We start from the raw sequence: 18,793 nt of genomic DNA on the forward strand, positions 1-18,793 counted from the left end.
GCGGTGCCCACGGGCAGAGCACGAGTCAGACGAGTTGCATTGAGTGTTTATTTGCTCCCCAGGGCTGATGGGCAGGGGGGTGGTGTTTGCCCCTGCCCCAGCCTGGTCCTGCTGCTCCTGGGTCATGCCCAGCTCTTGCGTTGGGGTCTGTGCTATGGGGCTTGGCAGGTCCTGGAGATGGAACCACAACCGTGGCCACCACGGCGGCCTGCACATCACCCATCCCGACACCCCGGCTGCCTTCACACCGCCAAGTCCCCCACATGCGCCTTCCCGCGGGACCCTCTGGCCACCCCCAGCCACACGCCAGCCTTCCCCAGGGGTGCCAGGCCACGGTGGGGTCCGCTGGCCTCCGCGAGGCTGCCACCACCAGGCAAGGTGACACGGGCGCTGCGGGGCTCTGTAGGGCCACTGGGGACGGGCAGGACTTGGGACCTGGGGCGTGGCCTCTGCCGGCACTTGGTGAAGCCCAGGTGGTAGATCTCCACCAGGTTCAGCAGCAGGGACACGCAGGCCACCCCCAGCATGAAGAGGATGAAGATGGTCTTCTCGGTGGGCCGGGAGATGTAGCAGTTGACAGTGTTGGGGCAGGGCCAGCGGCTGCAGGTGTAGAGGGGCTTCAGCTCCAACCCGTACAAGGCGTACTGACCCGCGATGAAGCCCATCTCAAAGAGAGCCTTGAAGACAACGTTGCAGACGTACGTCCTCAGGATGGCCCCCCGCATCTGGACCCGGCCCCGCACGTCCCCCCTGTGGAGCGGGGGCTGCCCGGGGCGCTGCCGCCTGGCCCCGCTGCCAGCCCGTGCCACCGCTCGCTGCTGCGCCTTCTCCTCCAGGTGCACCAGGTGCAGGATGTGTCCCAGGTACACGAGGCTGGGGGTGGAGACGAAGATGATCTGCAGGACCCAGAAGCGGAGGTGGGAGAGGGGGAAGGTGCTGTCGTAGCAGGCGTTCTGGCAGCCGGGCTGCTGCGTGTCGCAGGAGAAGCCGGCCAGCTCGTCGCCCCAGACCCGTTCGGCGGCCGCCCCCAGCACCAGGATGCGGAAGACGAAGAGGACGGTGAGCCACACCTTCCCCACCACCGTGGAGTGCTCCTGGGCACTCTCCAGCAGCCTCCCCAGCAGGCTCCAGTCCCCCATGGTGAGCGGCGCTGCGCCCTGCAAGACAGCCGCCCTCCAGACACACGGACACCTCCCGGACACCACCCTGCCCCCGGGCGGGCATGCGGGGCCCTGAGCTGGGGCTGTCCCCACCTCGCGTCCCACGGGACACCCTGACCTGGCTGGGGAGGGCAATGGGAGCAAAGGCTTCCATCAGAAAGCAACCCCCAGCGAGGTGGCCATGGCCACCACAGGGCACGGCGCGGGGACCCCTCACCGTTGCGGGTGCGCGGGGCACAGCCCGGTGCTCCCACGCCGTCGGCTCCTGCGCAGGGGTGCAGGGTGCTGCCAGGCCCCTTCCCAGAGCGCAGCGGGGTGCAGACAGATCCACACGGCTCCGTCTGTCCGTCTGTCCACCCGACAGCGGGCACAGGGTTATCGGGGCGTGATGCAGCTGCGGGCCCCATTGGCTTTCTTTGTGACTGGCAGATGAAGCAGCCACTGGGGGAAATTTTTCCCCTCTATTTTTGGTCCGGGTACCTTTCTAAATATACTTGGGGCTGCAGGGGCTAGTGCTCAATGCCACCAGAGGGTCACTGCTCCCGCACGCGTGCTGCCAGGGCTCCATGCAGGGACCACAGGGCCCCACACCACAGCATCCCCCACCCACCTATGGGGCCGGCCGGCCCCGTGCATGGGGAAGCATCCCCGGAGGTGGGTGGCAGGAGCCTGGCTGCACCCAGACCCTGTCCTCTCCTCTCTGCCTGGCCGGGCAGGGGCGGGCACCCCACGCTGGCACCGTGGCCCCCGGCACATCCCAGCCGGAGCAGAAAGCAGGGAGGCAGCGCCTGAGAACGGAGATTTAATGGCCCGAGCGCGCAGCAGCGGCTGTGCCCTCCTCGCCGCCCAGGAGGACAGGCACTGGGGGGTGCCGAACTCAGGATGGGGGCGGCGTGGGGTCCCCCCGGGGCTGCAGGGAGGCTGCGGGGCAGGGCCGAGGGCTGCAGCCCCTGCGGCGTGGGCCTTAGCAGGCGGAGCAGCGGTCGCCCTTCTCCTGCAGCCCGGGGTTGCGGCGCAGCATGTCCTTGAGGGAGCCGTCCTGCTCCGTCAGCAGCTGGTTGATCTCGTTCTGCTTGTACTCGGAGAGCTTGTGGCCGTAGAAGGAGCCCTTCCCCGACGAGGGGTTGGAGTTGTGGCGGCTGCGGCGGGCGCAGGCCCGCACCACCAGGTAGACCAGCTCGGCCATGTTGAGCACGATGCAGATGCTGGAGGTGACCAGCATGAAGACGGTGAAGATGGTCTTCTCGGTGGGCCGCGAGATGAAGCAGTCGACGGTGTTGGGGCAGGGGTAGGCCTCGCACTTGACCAGCCGCACCATCTGGTAGCCCGGGTAGATCATGTAGAAGATGTACATGAAGACCGCCTCGAAGAGCAGCCTGAAGACCACGCTGCACATGTACGTCCACCACAGCGAGCCCGCGATGCGGATCTTGTGCTTCTTCACCTCCTCCAGGTGCTTGGCGTCCCCGTGGCCCGTCATCATCAGCAGCTTCTTCTCCTGGTGCTGCTGGTAGGCCACGTGCATGGCCACCAGCAGGGCCGGCGTGGTGACGAGGATGAGCTGCAGGGCCCACAGGCGGATGTGCGAGATGGGGAAGAAGTGGTCGTAGCAGACGCTGTTGCAGCCCGGCTGCTGCGTGTTGCAGGTGAAGGCGGACTTCTCGTCCCCCCAGACGCTCTCGGCCGCCACCACCAGCACCATTATCCTGAAGATGAAGATGACGGAGAGCCAGATGCGCCCGATGGCCGTGGAGTGGCGGTTCACCCCGCTCAGCACCGCGTAGAGGCCGGCCCAGTTCATCGTTCCTCACGCCTGCGGGAGCGAGAAGCGGCGTTAGGAGGGGGAAGGGGCCGAGAGGGACAGCAGGATGGCAGCTCGGGGCAGCGTTTTGCCTGCAGCAGGCAGGAGATCAGCCTCGTGGCTCTGCCGTCCCCGTGCCACCAGCCCCGCCTGGGGTGGCAGCGGGCAGAGCCAGGCAGAGCGGGGCTGGGACGAGGGAGCAGGCAGAAGGCGCTGCGTGCTGCCGGGACAGCAAATTGCCCCGGCTGCCCCGTGTCTGCATGGGGGAGGGCTGCACCGCCACTCCAGTCATGGCTGGGGGGCAAAGGGCTCCCAGCTGGCGGCCAAGAGCTGCTGCTGGCTCCGGCTGCGGGGCCTCTCTGCCTAACCCTGCGAGGGCTGGGGACAGAAGAGCCCCTGTCACCTCTGCCACGGAGCAGACCAGGGGCCTGCTCCTGCCCTGCCACCCCATGCTGGCTTCAGGATCCCCACCTCCAGCTGCAGCAGAGGATGGGGGCAATCTCACAGACCCCCACCCACACCCAATGCTGAGTTCTGCCCCAGCACCTCCCTGCCCTGCGCTGCCACAGCCCTGGGCACGGTGTCCCCATGGGCAGCCACGCATTGCCTCCCTCCTCCAGCACCATCCCTGCCTGGGGTGACCCCGCACCCCAAATGCTGGCACCAAGCAGCCCCGGGGGCTGCTCCCCACCTGGGCACGAGGCCAGCCCAAGGCTGGGGGCCGGGACCCGCCAGCTGGCCCTGGTGCAAAGGGCCCCACGGTGCCTACCTGCTGGTGAGGAAGGGTCCTCGTGAGCTGCCCCCAAAGTCCCCTCTAAGGTCTCATGTCTCCAGCAGGAGAGCTCTGCTCCGCCTGCCCTCGTCTCTGTCCACCACTGCCCTGCACTGGCAGTCATATGCTGCTTTATAAACTATTTACATACAATGGGGCCTTTATGGGCCCCTGAACAACACACTTTAGCATTCAGATCCAACGCCCTGACTTCCGCCCACCCCAGCCAAACAAAGTGCCTGTGTGCTGCGTTCCCGCTCCCACCTTGCCCCGCGCCGAGCACGGATGTGGACCCACGGCTGCTGGCCGGGGGGGTGCCCACTGCCACGGGCATCGCACGGGCTGGCAGCCACCTGCATGGCCGGGTGCCACCGAGGGGACAGCAAGGACCCTGTGCTGGTGGTGACTGTGGTGGGAGTCCCACCGTGGCCTTGGGGATGGTCACTTCTCTGGATGGCGAGCAGGGAAGAGCCTGAGACACGTGCCAGGACGCAGAGCTGAGCCCATCCACGTGCCTGTCCGCATGGATGGCACCACAGCCTGGGCTGGGGTTGGGGTCTGGCTGCTCCCCAACGCAGCACTGAGCGTCCGTGGGACCCATGGGGTTGTGTATGGCCCCCGTGGGCAGCCCCAGGTGGGGAGCAGCCACACACAGCGAAAGCTTCCAGCTCAGAGCCCCGTGGCACTGCTGGCATGACCGGGGCAAAGGAGGTGGCAGGCAGCAAAGCCACCCTTCATGGCTCCTATCCCGCAGCGCAGGGTGCGAGCACTCAGACCTGGAGCTGTGCAAATCATGGTGGGCAAAGGCCCTGCTCTGCTCCTCACCCTGCTCCCCCTGTCCCACCCTAAATCTGCTCCTTCCCCCCGTGGTGTGACCCCAACATCTCCGCTGGGGTCCCCAGCTGGGGGCCGTGGAGGCCACCCCAGTGCGGTGCCCACCCGGCTCTCACCTCCACGCGGGGCTCGCTCCCAGAAAGGTTCCTGGCGCTGTGTCCTCCGCACACAGCAAACACCTGGACTTTATACTGACCCGCTGCGCCACCCGCCCCCTCCCAAACAGCTCCGTGCTTTCCAGGACCTGCTCCCTGCTGAGCAAACACCACAGGTGTGTCCAGCTCACTCCCACGAGGCACCCACCCCGCCGCCGCCACCGAGCATCCCCAGAGGGTGTTCCAGGGGCCACCGTGGCACCCTGGGGGAGCTGAAACCCCCCTGTGGGGTCCCCTTGGCTGCACCTTTTGGCTGGGAGCATCCTCCCTGCCACGCGTGCGAGCCAGGCACACGCACCGTGATGCCACGATGCTGTGACACCGCGGCACCGTGTCCCCGTCCCGCTCTCCCCACGGGGACACGGCACCCACCCCGCACCATGTGGGGTTGTCGGCTGTTCCTGGGGAGCAGGGGGGGCGGTGAGCAGCCAGGTTAGCAGCGTAAAAGTGCAGCCGGGGCAGGCAAACAGCCTGTCAACCATTAACCGGGCTGGCAGCCCCACTCCAAGGTCCCGACGCCGAGCGCGGAGCGAGGCCACGAGGCGCGCTGGGACGCGGCGACCCCGCGGGGCTGCGGGGCTGGGGGAACGGGGCGCGGGGTGCGGGGTGCGGGGTGCGGGGTGCGGGGTGCGGGGTGCGGGGTGCTGGGTTGCGGGGGGGCTGCCCCGAGCCGCTGCCGCAATCTCGGCCCCCGATAAGCGGCTGAGTCAGCGCGGCTCGGCACGGCGCCGCCGGGGAGGGAGCGGGCAGGGAGGCGGCAGGTGGCGCTGCGGGGCCGGGCCGAGCCGAGCCGGGCCAGGTCCAGGCCGAACCGGGCCAAACTGGGCCAGGTCCGGGCCAGGGGAACCGCGGGGATGGGAGAGCGGCGGGGCCGGAGGCAAGCGGGTGAGGGGGATGCGCAGGGCGCTCAGCTGCTGCCGGGGAGCCCGGCAAAGACGTTAAAAATATAATGAATGAATTAATTAGCAAAGAAAAAATGAGAATAGATGCAAAGAAATAAAAATTGGGGAAGTAAATTGGGGAGAAGGGGCTCGGGGGCGTTGCTCGTCCCGAGGATGCGGTGGGGGCTCTGCGGCTGCTGCCCTTTGCGCCCAGCCTCTGGCCCCTGCTGCTGTTTGCGGTGCAGAAGCCTCGTGCCAAAGCCTGCGGGCAAGGACAGGCTGTACCTGCGGGGACAGGAGCAGGCGCAGCCAGCACCGTCCCCTGCCTCCAGAAAACCGCCCCGTCGGGTGAGTGCCCGGAGCAAAAACGAACTCTTAGCTAATGACGTTAATCACCAGGTGAGCGTGGCGGCGGCTGTGTGAGGCCATGGGCACGGCGAGCTGACGAGACGGGCTGGGGTGAGCCAACATCCGTGGGGCTGGACGGGGTGACGCAGCGCTGCCGGCAGCCCTGGCACCCCGCTGGGGTCAGAGGTCTCCGAGCCCAGCAGTCCACGCCGAAACGGTGATGCACGAAGCCTCTGACACAACGTCGGGTACCAGGAGGAGAAGGGTGGCTCCAGAGCCACCTTTGCCCGGGCTGATGGCGACACAGGCGTCCCCAGATGCCACCCCCTAAGAGACAAACCCCCTTGTCTGCGTCAGCCCTGCTGGGAAGGGCCGGGGCAGCGGGCGAGCACAGAAATGTTTTGTGCTGCCAGAGCGGGGTCAGGGGGGAGCGCGGCGCTCTCAGGCAGGTTGTGTGCCCTCACAAAGCCACAGCTCATCCTGTGCCCTGCTGCATCAGGGCTGTGGGAACCAGGACCAGGAGCAGGGCAGGGCACTGTCCTAGGGATGCTGCTGTGCACAGCCCTGTGCTCCTGCTGGCTGTGTCTCCCGGAGCGGGCAGGGACCAGACACAGGTCACTCGTATCACTCGTACCTTCCCCGTGCCAGGCTGTCCTTGCAGGTCATTTCCCTTTTGCTTTTTGCCGGCAGCCCTAAACGTGTCCCCTGGAGCTGAGGATGTCCCTCATCGCCACACAGATGTTAACCGCAAATACCCCCGGGGACACGGTGTCCCCTGGGCTTTGCCAGGTCTCCAAAGAAACGCTGCTGATGGTCAAGGACACCCGGAGCAGATGGCAGGCTTGGGAGTTCTGCGAAGGCAGTAGCTTAATAGCAGCGTGTCCCCTGTCACCAGCCAGCACGTGGGGTCCTGGCTGGGGGGGCAGGCAGGGACAGCGGGCAGTGGGGCTGTGTGAGGATGGGGCGCAGAAGGGCAGGGCAGAAACCATCTCCCCTTCAGGGAGGGGACTGCAGGGTGGGCAGCTGGCAGCGGTGCTGGTGTCACCGGGATGGGGGCCACCAGCCCCCGGGCAGGGCTGGCCCCGCTGCTCGAATTGTGGCGAGCGGGCTGCGGCTGGAGCTGTGCTGCAGAGCACTGCCATTTCCATGGCAACCCATCCCCCGTGGGCCGATGTGGGTTTCCATCCCGCTGCGGGTTCCCATCCCCGTTCCTCTTGCAGCTGGATCCCTGGGCAGGGTGAGGGAGTGCCCTGGGTGTGTCCGACCGGAGGGGATGCTCTTGGGGCAGTGCTGGATGGGACAGTGGGGTCAGAGTTTGGGCTGCAGGCTGGGCAGCCAACCCCATCCCTGACCCCGAGCTTTTGGGAACACCGCTGCTTCCAGCGAGCGATATTCCTGGGGGAGGCACAGCCCCGGGCCCCTTTGGGTGCCCCTGCATCACGCAGCGGGGCCCGGCACGCTGCCTGCCTTCCCACCTCCATCCTCCCCTTGGCGAAGGGTCTGCCGCCCCCATCCCATGCTCCCTGCCTTGTGCCGGATTTCGGGACGAGGCCACCCCCAAGTGAGGCACAGCACCCCGCACAGCACCCAGGAAGCACCCGCCTATCCCCAGCCCCCCCCCCCGGCCCCAGCCCTCGGCCCTGGCTCCGCTGCGTGCGCGCTGCCTGGAGGCGATTCAGGCCCCATGCCTGGTTTCCATGGCAACCCCAGCTGAAATTACATTAAAAAGAAATGAAACCAGCAGCTTTTCTGGTTGGCAAGCAGGGGGAGGGGAGGGGAGCGGGGCTGGGCAGGGCAGGGGGCTCGGAGGGAGGGGACCCGCGGTGCCAATGGGGTGGATGAGGTCCTGTGCAGGACCCCGGTGCCGTGGGGACACAGCAGGGCTGGGACTTGCAGGGCCCCCCAGCCATGTCCCCAAACGCTGGTAATCCTGGGGGCAGGGTGCACGCACCCAGCCTGGGGTGGGTGCTGGGATCCTGGGGACCTCCTGGCTGGGGTGGCCCCGTGCTGCACCCCTCAACCCCTCCCGGGCTGCACCCAGCCTCTGCCCCTGGCACGCTCCAAGGAGAGGCGAGACACACCGCTATTAAAAATATCACTTCTGTTTTATTTGGAATTTGTTACTCTGCGCGGGTGACAGGGTATAAATACATTCTCCAACGAGCATCCTCACCCCCCAGCCGGGGCGGGCTGCGGGGCCACGCGGGGCCAGGCGGCACCGGTGCGTCACGGCCGCCAGCACGGGCAGCGTCTGCCAGCCGGACCGGCTCGCGCAGGGCGAGGGATGGCGGCCCCACAAGGACACAGGAGATGTCCCCAGCTGCCAGACCCGTCCCCCTCCTCCTGCTTCCCCACACCCAAGGTGCCAGGGACCGTGCTGGCGGCTGACACACTCCCTGCCCTCACTGGGATGCCCCGGGTGGGCTCCCGGGCAGCTCCTTCTCTGTGCCCAGCTGCTCTGGAGCCCCCACCAGCCCTGCGGGTGCCCCAGCCCCGGGATGGGTGCCCTGTCCCCACGCAGGCTGCGTCACCCCCCGGGGCCCCGCTGCGAGCACATCCAGGTGCCGGGAGGCAGAAAGCACCCTCGGTGCAGCTGGCTCGCCCTCCGAGCTGCCGGCCCGCTGCAATCCACAGCTGGGGCAGGAATTGCAGCACGGCCCCGGCAGCGGGCACGAGGGGGTGGCAGGGTGGGAATCAGATGGGGAGCAGGGCAGGGAGGCCGTGGGGAGCACCGGGTGCTGCCCTGGGTGGCCGCGCTTCAGCTGTGGGTGTCCCTGGTGGGTGACACCCAGGAGAGGCTGGGGGTGGCACTGGACAGTGCTGGCAGCAGGGTGGGATGGGTCAAAGGGGGCCGTGGGGTGCTCGCGGCCAGGCCCTGGAGTAGGCTATTTGGCTGAGATCCGTGGGCACGGGTGACAGAAGAGGGAGAATATCAAAAATACAAAAGAGCGCGGCCTCGCGGCGCGGGAGGCAGGGCCCTGCCTGGCGCCCGCCGGCCCCGTGCGGGCAGTGGGGCCGCGGGGCCGCGTTGGGGCCGGCACCGTGCACACACGCTGGGGTTCTTCTAACTGGCTTTTTATTTTATATCAAGAACACTTGGTTTAAAATCTTTACAAAGGACAAAACGCGGAGACTCCGTTAGTGTGTAAAGAACTAAAGATCTGCTTAAAAAACGTCTCTGCAAAGAGAAACGACTGACACAAAAGAGGTTCTCTGCAGCGCAAAGAGGGGCAGAGGTGCCAAGTCCCCAGCTCGGGGCCAGCTCCCCGGCTCCCAGCGCCCCGGCACCGGCCCCAGCGCCCGCACCCAGCGCGAGGCCAGGCCCCGGGCCCCTGCCCGCTGCCTCTGCCTATAGCACCATGGCCCGGGGCCGCCGCTCGGAGCCTTATCCACAGCGCTCCAGATGCCAAACCTCCCGGGGAGCCCCGGCACCGGCCGAGGGGGATGCCCGGCACCACTGCGCACCCATCCCGGGGTGCTCGGCGGGCGCTGGGGACGCCGTGTCCCCGCGGGGAGGCACAGCCCCAGCACAAGGAGCCCTGTGGCTGCTGTCGGCTGGACCGGAGGGGCCCTCCTGCCGGGAGCCGGGAGAGTCGAAGCACTTCTCAAGAGTTAGAAAGGAACGAAAGAAAGCGCCGAGGGGAGCGGGACGGCCAGCGGCGTTGGGTCCCACAGGTCCGGGCTCGGTGCCGCACCGTCCGTGTGCGCTGCCCATCCATCCGGGGCGCCCGCCGGTCCCTCTGCCAGTGTCTGCTGCGTGCGTGTGCGTGCGTGCGTGCGTGGGTGTGCGCCGGCCGCGGGCGGCTATACCCTGGTGGTGGAGTGTGAGTGCGGGAGCCCCGTGCTGTTGAAGCCGGCGGCGAAGGTGTTGTAGGGGTGCAGGGTCTGCAGCCCCACCAGCGAGTTGGGGATCATGGTGATGGTGTTGGGGGTCATGAGCGGGATGTCGTCCGGGGACCGGCGCAGCGTCAGCGTGTAGTCGGGCAGGGCAGCGAGGCGCAGGGCGTCGTGGGGCGGCACGGCCTCGCACTCGTGGTGCGCCTGGCTCGCCTGCAGCGACGGCATCTCCTCGTCGGGCGCGTGGGCGATGTCGTTGGCGGCGCCGCGCTGGGGACTGGGCTGCCGGTGCGTGTCCTGCCGCCGCTTGTCCTTGCGGTAGTAGAGGGCGGCGAAGGCCAGCACGTTGAGGAAGAGGAGGGAGGCGCCCACGGCGATGGTGACGCTCAGCTCGGTGGAGTAGTCGCGGGGGCTCTCGAGCAGGGTGCCCGCCTCCTGCTCCGGGCTCCACTTCTCCTTCCCGTTCTCGCTGTTGTAGGCGGGTGAGATGGCGGGGCGCTTGGTGGTCCAGATCTTGCCGTTGGGCCGGCGGGTGATGTGGGAGTTCTGCGTGGTGTCGGGTGGCGGCACTTTGGTGGTGGTGGAGGTGTAGTGGAACATGTCGTGCAGGTTGTACAGGTGGGGGACCAGGTGCTTCCAGAAAGCCACCTTGGTGGCCCGGTAGTGGTCGCGCACCCGCGGCTTCAGCCCGATGTGCAGGTACAGCTGGTCGCGGGGGTTGTACTTGGACCAGGCCACTTCTTCAAAGCGGTTGGCCTTGGTGTGGATGAACTTGGTGTCCTGGGGGACGGGCTTGTTGGGGTCCCTGCAAGACACAGGCAAAACAGAGCTAGAGCCAGGGAGAGCCAAAGTGTTCAGGAGGGAGAGCTGGATAAACCTCTGGATAAACAGAGGAGGGCACAGATGGGAACCACCCCAAACCCTGAGTCAAGCCTGACCTGTGATAACTGCAGCCAAAGTGGCTCCCACACCCCTGTGCTTGGCTGTGGCCCGAGCCTGTCCTCAGCTGGCCACAGCCCGTGTCATGCTGCGAGAAGCCCTGCCCTGGGTGTGAGCACAGGGAGCCAGGTCCTTGGGGCTGGCCATGCTCTCAGCTTCTCGTTGTGTGGCTGATGACCCCAGTTAGGGCACAGCACATAGACCCACACCAGGCATCCTATCCCACCCTCCCCTCACCCCAAATGCAGCCCCGCAGCGAGGCACCGCCCCCCAGGCCCTGCTCACCCCGTCTTGGCAAAGTTGGTCCAGTAGGTCATCACCACAGCACTGAGCATGACGTCGTTCTTGGAGAAGTTGCAGGGAAAGAGGTCTGTGGGGCCGATCATGGGGATCCCGAACACGTAAGGCACCTCATCCCCGTGGGCCGCGTCGGACCACGCGGGCTTCATCAGGCTCTGGCAGTGGTGGTAGAAGGCGTAGAAGTAGGTGGGGGAGCCGTAGCGGGCGTGCAGGTCGGCCGTCACCACCGACGGCTCTACCCACTGGTGGTCGGTGAAGAGGGCCACCAAGGTCTTGCGGCGTGTCTCGGGGTTGTCCCGGTCGGCCCAGTCCGTGTACATGAACTTGATGGTCTCCCGCAAGGTGTCCTTGCCCTCGGGGTAGCCGTACAGGTTGTCTACAAAGTTGGAGACCGAGTAGTCAAAGTCGCTGCCCGACACGCCGTCCTCGGGGTCCACCACGCCCTCCACGAACTTCAGCCCCTCGCCCTGGTTGACACCCAGCATGATATCGTAATTGAGGAACTCGCCCTGCTCCATCAGGATCTCTGGGTCGTCTGGGATCACGTCACCGTCGATGACCGGTCCAAAGGCCACGTGGTAGCGTGCCGGCTGGATGTCTTGCTCCACCAGCTCCTTGGCACTCTTCTGCCGCAGGCAGTCCACCATGTCCACCGTGTCCAGCACGTTGCAGCCCACCTTGTCGGCCAGCATGCTGGTGTACTTCACGGGCTGGTAGTTCACTGCCCAGCTGGAGAGCGCGGAGCCGCTCTGGATGATGGCTCTCTGGAAGAGACCTGCAAGAGAAGCGAGGAGCGGAGGAAGCTTGCAGCGGGGAGAGCTCGGAGTTGCCCCAGTACCCCACGGCTACAATGCAGGACGAGGCGTGGAGGAGGCACCGGTGCCCTCAAGCTCCTGAAAGGACCCCAATCTCCCAAGTGTGCACCATATCGCCCCGTGCCGTGCTCCCTGTGGTGCTGGGCTGGCACGGGGCCTCAGCTCATGGGCGCTGCGCTCCCCCAGGATCCCACAGCTGGCATTTCATGGGGAAGGCCTGGCAGCAGCGGGAGGGTTAACGCCTGCTCGGGGACACTTAACCCTGCATGTCCCACCCGCCGCTTTGTCAGGGCCCCCCTCGCCCCCCTCCCCGCCACTTCCTGCCCAGCTGGGGCTGCTCGGTGCCAATCCGGCCCCGCGGGAGCACGCTGCCAGACGCACAAAGAGGGCCTTTCTGCCACCGGGAACACAGAGGGAGTGGACTTTCGCCCTGGAAAGCGGGGCCACAAAGGCCCTGGCCCAGGCGGAGGAATGCGTGGCTGGGCTCCAGCCCCATGTCAATGGCGCTTGTGCTCGGAATACAAAGGGCTGCGAGGAAGCGGAGCCTCCGGGGCGGTGAAAGCGGCCGGGCTCGGGGTGCACCCTGGGGTCTCTGCTCTCCGGCCGGCCCTCTCCCGCGGCCCCGCGCGCTGCTGCGCCTGGCCGGACTCTGGCGTTTGATTGCTGCCAGGGACCGTTTCGTGCACGGTGCAGGGAGCAGCACGGCGGCATCGCTGCACGCAGAGGCCGCCGGGCTGAGCCCACTGATGCACAAAGTGCTGCGAGAGTGGTGGTTGCACACCTGAGCCCGTGCGGCTCTGATGGGAGCGTGCCCCTGCCTGCAGCAGCAGTGTTTGGAGGATCCTGGCTACCAGCCACCGTGCCCGTAGCTCTGTCTGCACGCACTGTCCTTGCTCTGCCAAGTACCTGACGTACAGTCCCACGCGCTGGGACAAAGAGAAGTCACAAGCTCTGTTTGTCACCTCCCGGTGCCCTAGAAAGCAGCGCCCAGCCCACAGGCACAGCGGGCAGAGCACTGCCCGTTCCCCTCCGAGGTGAGCATCCCCTGGCACCCTGGCAGGGCTGGGTGGGAAGAGGAGCAGCCCCCGGCCCCTTGGCGAGGAACCCACCCACCTGCGCGCGCCGGGGCTGGCAGGGGAGCCGCGGGTCTCCCCGGCAGCCAGACACAGCGTGCGCGGCACCAGCCTCCCGTGTCTGCCTCTTGCCGTGCCTGGCAGAGCAGGCACAAATTAGCAGCTTCATTAATAGCTCTTGATCACTACGAGTTTTATTTTGATCCGATAAAAACAAACCCGCCTGGTCTACAGGCTGTGTCTCGGCGTGCCTCCCCTGCCGCGCTGCGGAGCCGGCTGCCGGCCCCAGCCCCGGGGAGATGGGTGCTTTGGAGCAGGTTTAGGTGAGGGCGTCCTGTGTACGTGTGTTCTGACACCATAGCCTAATGGGGCAGCAAGGGACCACTCTTTACCTTCCCTTTACCTTTTACCCACACTTTGCCTTCCTTGTTTCCAAGCTTTCTCTACACTTGGGCTTTAGCATTTTGCTTTGCCCTGCATTACTCCAGGCTGGCAGGGTGCAGGTGATGGTGACGGCAGAGCAAGCAGGCTTGGGGGCAGCCTGGCCCTGAATTCCCCAGATCCTGGAGCAGGACCGGCCCGGCAGGACCAGGCAGCACGGTACGCTTTGCCCCTCTCCATGTTCAGCCTGAAGTTTCTGAAGGTTTTTCTTCACGCAGTGTTCCCAGGCTCCCCAGCAGGGCTGCAGCTCTTCTCAGTATTGTAATTTTTCATATTTGCCTGGGTTTCTGTGGGGCAGATGCAGGGCAGTGCCCACTGCCCCAGCATGGCCTGTGCCCCTTCTCCCCTGCACCACGCACAGGGCTGCGGCACTGCCTGAGCTCAGTGCCTGTGCCCCATGTAACCCCCTGTGACCATGCCCACCGTGCTCCCTGGCAGCCTGGTGCCCTGTGGACCATGCTCAGCTCAGGTTTTCCTCCTGCTGTTTCCTTCAGGAAGTTTAGGCAGAACAGCTCTGCTCTGATTGCTGAAAATCTTTTTTTTTTTTTTTTTTCCAATTTTCAATGTAAATTTATTCACAGGTGGTTTATATGCATCTGCTCTTATGCCAACACAATCTTGTAGCATAAACAATTCCTTTCTTTATCTAGAGTAAACATTCTGCTGTATTTACACCACGATATCAATCACATCACCTCCACAAGCGCCGTGCCAGTCTCCACACTCCCAGACCTCCTCTCCGCGACGAGGGGGCCTCGCTCCCTCCCCGGGCTCACGCTCGCTTTTGCCCCTGCTCCCGCGTGGATTGCTTGGCAGCTCAGGCAGGGCCAGCACCTACCTTCCGAGTGGTGGGACAGGGTGAGCAGGCTGACGCAGGAGGCGCCGATGCCGGAGCCGAAGACGGTGATCCGCAGGGGATCCCCGCCGAAGAAGGCGATGTTCTCGCTGACCCAGCGCAGCGCCTGGATCTGGTCCAGCAGCCCGTAGTTGCCCTTAGCAGCCTGGTCCCCCGTGCTCAGGAACCCTGCAGCAGGTGAAATGGAGCCCGGTTAGGGACAGGGGAAGCAGGCTGCCCTCCCACCCCTCCCTGAGCCTGGGGGAGCTCTATGGGACCCCATCCCAGTGGGACCAGCAGTGCCGTGGGTGCTGTGGGGACACTGCGGCCCTACACATGTAGGGGAGAGAGGCTGGGAGTGCTGCCTGTGGGGCAATGGGCACGGACACTGCCCTGCCCCGACCACCGCCCGTGCCAACAGCCTGATGCACGCTCGGAGGGAGGCTGGGGAAGCACAGGGAGCGCAGGCAGGCTGAGCGCACGCAGCCAATGCTTCCCGTGGAATAGCGTGGTCCGGAGGAGGCTCTATAAATGTAAGGAGGTGGGCTGGGCAGAGAGGAACTGACTGCAGCTTAAAACACAAAGGCTCTCAGTGAGGAAGATGCTAAGAAATGCTTTCAGCAGCAGAGGTAACACCCAAGATAAGCTATCGATGTTTTATCTGCCTTGACTCAACGCAGGAAGCTCGAGCCATGGCACGGGGGCTGACTGCGGGCAGGTAACACGGTGGCAGGGAGTGGCACGGCGCTGCGCCGGCACCGCGGTGCTGCTGGCACTCGGCAGCTCTTCAGTGGGGATGCCAAAGGCACCATATAAGTTTTATTTCAGGCTGTGTTTTATACCTCTTAAATTAGCGCTACCAATCTTAAAGGCCTGACTTTTCATACTGAGAGGTCTCAAATAGGCTGCTTTTTGCGGAAAAGCCCATTTCCTACCGGCTAAATCCAGGCACGACTGCTGACCTACGGCTGCCTTTCCAAGAGGGTGTGGGCATGGGGGTGTCAGAGGGACGTGGTGCCCAGGTGTGGGACGAGGAGCCCCTGTCCCAGCTGGGGTGCGAGCAGCAGAGCCTGTGGGGTGGCTCGGGTGGGCTCTTCCCCAGCAAACCCCTGGGAGGGCCGAGCACGTCTCCATGCAAATTGTGGGAGGCCACGGTGTGAGCAAAGCCACCCTTACACCGCTCCTGTTCCCTTCCCCAGGGGATGCATCTGGGATTGTGCATTTCCCATGCAGGGCAAAGGGAGCTCTCAGGGCCTGCCCTGGTTCCTGCTGGAGCACGGCGCTGCCTGGCCAGCTCGGACAGCATCCACGGAGCAGTGAGGCAGCTTCTGCAGGGAGGGGGAGAGCTGATCTGTCCCCCGGGGGCAGCCAGGCAGCACCCGCTGGCAGCTCAGCGCTCCGAGCCCTCTCAGGAGGTGATGCTGGGTAAACACATTTATTATTTATTTAACCGCAGACCAATATTTGCTTTCAGCTGAGCCGGGTTGTGTAAATGAGCCTGGGTGGCTGGTGCCAGGAGCCTGACCACGCCGTTGTGGCTGCTGTGGGCTCTGCCACGTGGCACCGTGCTCGGCCGGAGCGCAGACCCCGTCCCTTCCCGTCCCCCTGCCCCCCGTCCCGCCGTACCCAGCACTCCAACGCGGTAGTTGAGGGTGATGACAATCACGTTCCCGTAGCTGGCCAGGACGCTGCCGTCTATCATGTTCCCCGTGCCCTCCATGTAGGAGCCCCCGTGGATGTACACCATCACCGGCTTGGCCCCGCTGTCCCGGATGTCTGGAAGGAGAGGAGGTTAACCACAGGACCCCGCCAGCAGCCGCGGCACCCTGCCGAGAGGCAGACCATGGAGGAGGAAGGCAATGCCAGCTGCCAGGACTGGGGAGGGGGCTGCAGCAGCCAAACCCAGAACCCAAAGCCTCGGCAGAGACCTGAGAACCACCCATCACCACCCCAAACCCTCCAGCCCCTCTCCAGGTGGTGGCAGCCCCTGTTCCTGTCCCAGCACTGCTGTCCCCTTGCTGGGAGCTGCCTGGGGTCTCAGCACATGCAGGAGAGGCACGGGCTGGATCCAGCTGCTGTTCCCCAGAGCCAGGCTCTGGCCGCGGGCAGGAGCTGGCACCTCCGTGGTGGCACCGGCAGCGTGGGGTGCCCCCGGAGCTTGTCCCCGTGTCCCTTCTTCAGCTGGCCCCAAGCCCTCGGCTCCGGGAGTGCTGGCAGCTGGCATTGCGGAGGGGCAGGGACGGGGTGTGCAGGACCTGGAGGGCGGGGGGGCACTGGTGGGCGCTCCCACCTCTGTCTCTCCCGTCCCCCCCCACCCCTTCCAATTCCCTGGGAAGGCAGAAACCTGCCGGCTGCCGGGATGCGAGCCCATGGCACCCCAGTGCCCGGACACAGACATGGCGATGAGCAGACAGTGCGTGCGCGTGTGCGTGGCGGGAGGTGAGCGCCGAGGCCGGGCGAGGACAGGTCATGAGGCATGGAGTGAGGATGGGGAATGGGACCCGAGGGACGCGGAGGGAGAGGGCTGGGGGAGCCTAGGGCAGGGAGCAGCCACGCGCTCCCTCTCTTGCCTGCTCTTATCCCGGGGAAAGTCCCTGCTGGTGCTCAGCACCTGGCACATCTCCACCGCGTTGCACCCATCGCAGCAGTGGTGCCAGCTCCGCACGGTGCCCAGCCCTCCCCCATGCTGGCGAGCCGGTGCTGACGGACTTTGCCCTCCCCTGTGCTCGCCCACACTCAGTGCCTTGCACGGGTGGGCATGGCTGGCTCCAGACACAGCCCTCACCCCCCTCGGCTGCCCCGACCCCTGCCCCATCCCTGCCTCCCTCGCCCCCCGCACCCCATCGCCACCGGCTGCCCTGCCCGGGGCCGTCCCGGTGCCAGCCCTGCTCTGGCAGGAGAACTCTTGCTGGGGCCGCCTGCGTGAAATCCCAACAGCTGAAACGCCGAGCCCGCGGCTCTGAACTCTCCTCCCTGCCACGCGTTGTCACCGAAATGCAAAGGGACATCCCTGTATCTGACCGGCAGCAACGGCGTAACAGGGAAAAAAAAATGGTTCTTAATCTTCGCAGCACATCTTGGTGTGCAGGGATTTACTGCAGTCAAATCACTTAGCGTGGATGCCAGTTTACACCCTGGTACAAGAGATCCTGGGGCACAGGTTACTGGGAGACAACAACAGGTTTTGATACTGCCAATGAACGGGCTTTTCATCTGCTGCCCAGAACCCAAATGCCATCTGTCAGGACAGGCTCGAGCTGCCCCAGGACTCCCGCAGACCGCGAGGTCTCGGTGCCCTCGCCGTGTTACAGCTGCGTCCTGGCAGACCTTTCCTCCCGCCTCCTCCTCACATCCCTGCAACAAAGCAGGCCGAGTCCAGACCCTGCAGACGAGCAGCCCCGTTTTACCCCAAATCGCCTGCTCTGCAGCTTTCTGAAGCCTGGTGTAGATCCTGAATCACACCCATCTGAAGCCGCTCTTGCTCTACCTCAGCTGGCACGGATGCCGTGGCCACAAGCAGGATCTCACTCACGTTGGGAAAAGAGCGGGCGCAGCATCCCCAGCACTGGGGTACAAATCCTGCTCTGGGTGCGGGGGACAGCGAGCCAGGGGCACCGCTACCCCATGGCACGGCACCTAGAGCTGTGTGGGGCCGCCCCTCGCCAGCACCTGCAGCGTGGAGCGAGGAGTGGGCGAGGGCACGAGGGGAGGGCGCAGGCTCCCGCTGCGCATCGCTGAGTCCGGAGGGATGAGGCTGGAGGTGGAATATGACCGGGCTCGGGGTGAAATGGGCCCAGGTGCCCGAGGGCTCCCTTGCTCCCAAGCTGCCATGCTTCCTCCCGGCCCTCGCTCGAGCGGAGCGGGGCAGCCAGCAACCTTCTCCTGAAGCACAACCCCACAAGCTTCCCCCGGAGGAGAGGAAGGGCCTGAGCCCTGCACAGCCGGCCCCCCGGCCCCCCGCCCCGCGCAGCTGCCCAGCGCCGAGACAGACACACACGGGGCTCCCTGGGGATGGCAGCGGATGGCGGGCAAACGGAGTTGCTTTGCGTGTCATGCAGTGGCAGCCTCGAGCACAGAAATACCTTCGTCTTCATCCCCGTCATTATCCGCTAAGTCCTCTCCCTGTTTCTTAGCGCTGGCTCCTAGGGACCAAACACGAGGAGACAGAACAGAAAGGAAAACAAAACAAAACAACAACAACAAAATAAAAAAAAAAAAGAAAGAAAGAAAGAAAAAAAAAAAAACAACAAAAGAGAATTCAAAAATAGCATGATAGCAGAGACGGTGGGGCCAGGCCTGCGCCCCACAGCACTGCTGGCTACTCACACTGCACCTCTCCCAGAGCCACGGCAGGGCAGGGGCAAGGCTGCCCCGGCACCGCGATGCCGCTCCCCGGGGCCCTTCCCAGATCCTCCCCGGGGCGCTGGGGGCAGCGAGCATCCCCGAGCATCCCCGAGCATCCCCGAGCCGTGTCCCCGCCTGCCCCTGCGGCCCCGTCAGGCAGCACAGCCATGGGGTGCACACAGGGGGCCCCACCGCTGGCTGTCCTCTGCCACCAGCACGGCCAAAATGCCATGGTGCCCTGCAGCCCTGCTCGTCGCA

At 65.4% G+C, this 18,793-nt stretch overlaps 3 protein-coding genes across 13 annotated transcripts in view; all 3 read right to left on the reverse strand.

Annotated features, from left to right (window-relative positions):
• Positions 1-34: 34 nt before the first annotated feature.
• LOC101799667 (gap junction alpha-3 protein-like) lies at positions 35-1,805 on the reverse strand. Its single transcript, XM_038184030.2, has one exon. The coding sequence runs from the start codon at positions 1,137-1,139 to the stop codon at positions 243-245; it is 897 nt and encodes a 298-aa protein (XP_038039958.1). The 5' UTR covers positions 1,140-1,805; the 3' UTR covers positions 35-242.
• Positions 1,806-1,947: 142 nt separating this feature from the next.
• GJB1 (gap junction protein beta 1) lies at positions 1,948-5,044 on the reverse strand. Of its 4 annotated transcripts, none has more exons than XM_072043068.1 (2): positions 5,021-5,044; positions 1,948-2,973 (listed from the first exon to the last, which is right to left on the reverse strand). In XM_072043068.1, exon 2 carries the CDS (start codon positions 2,959-2,961, stop codon positions 2,125-2,127), a length of 837 nt encoding a protein of 278 aa, XP_071899169.1. In that variant the 5' UTR covers positions 2,962-2,973; positions 5,021-5,044; the 3' UTR covers positions 1,948-2,124. The 4 variants fall into 4 exon arrangements, with proteins under 4 accessions (XP_071899169.1, XP_005016663.2, XP_027320990.1 ...); XM_005016606.6 differs by lacking the exon at positions 5,021-5,044 and adding an exon at positions 4,684-4,838; XM_027465189.2 differs by lacking the exon at positions 5,021-5,044 and adding an exon at positions 4,673-4,757.
• Positions 5,045-8,037: 2,993 nt separating this feature from the next.
• NLGN3 (neuroligin 3) overlaps positions 8,038-18,793 on the reverse strand; it is a 33,543-nt gene continuing 22,787 nt past the window's right edge. For 6 of the 8 annotated variants that reach the window (XM_072042907.1, XM_038184521.2, XM_038184517.2 and 3 more), the window contains 5 exons: positions 18,274-18,333; positions 15,818-15,967; positions 14,195-14,380; positions 11,013-11,802; positions 8,038-10,593 (listed from right to left, as the gene is read on the reverse strand). In XM_072042907.1, the coding sequence (XP_071899008.1) occupies positions 9,756-10,593; positions 11,013-11,802; positions 14,195-14,380; positions 15,818-15,967; positions 18,274-18,333 (2,024 nt within the window). In that variant the 3' untranslated portion in view covers positions 8,038-9,755. The remainder of the gene's footprint in view (positions 10,594-11,012; positions 11,803-14,194; positions 14,381-15,817; positions 15,968-18,273; positions 18,334-18,793) is intronic. The other 2 variants (XM_038184524.2, XM_038184522.2) reach the window with 1 other exon arrangement.

This window comes from Anas platyrhynchos, chromosome 10 (assembly GCF_047663525.1).
Source record: "Anas platyrhynchos isolate ZD024472 breed Pekin duck chromosome 10, IASCAAS_PekinDuck_T2T, whole genome shotgun sequence".
NCBI lineage: Eukaryota > Metazoa > Chordata > Aves > Anseriformes > Anatidae > Anas > Anas platyrhynchos.

What these genes read in the sequence shown, in the direction of transcription:
- GJB1 (XM_072043068.1), bottom strand. Translation starts at nt 2,961, where the DNA reads ATGAACTGGGCCGGCCTCTACGCGGTGCTGAGCGGGGTGAACCGCCAC.
- LOC101799667 (XM_038184030.2), bottom strand. Translation starts at nt 1,139, where the DNA reads ATGGGGGACTGGAGCCTGCTGGGGAGGCTGCTGGAGAGTGCCCAGGAG.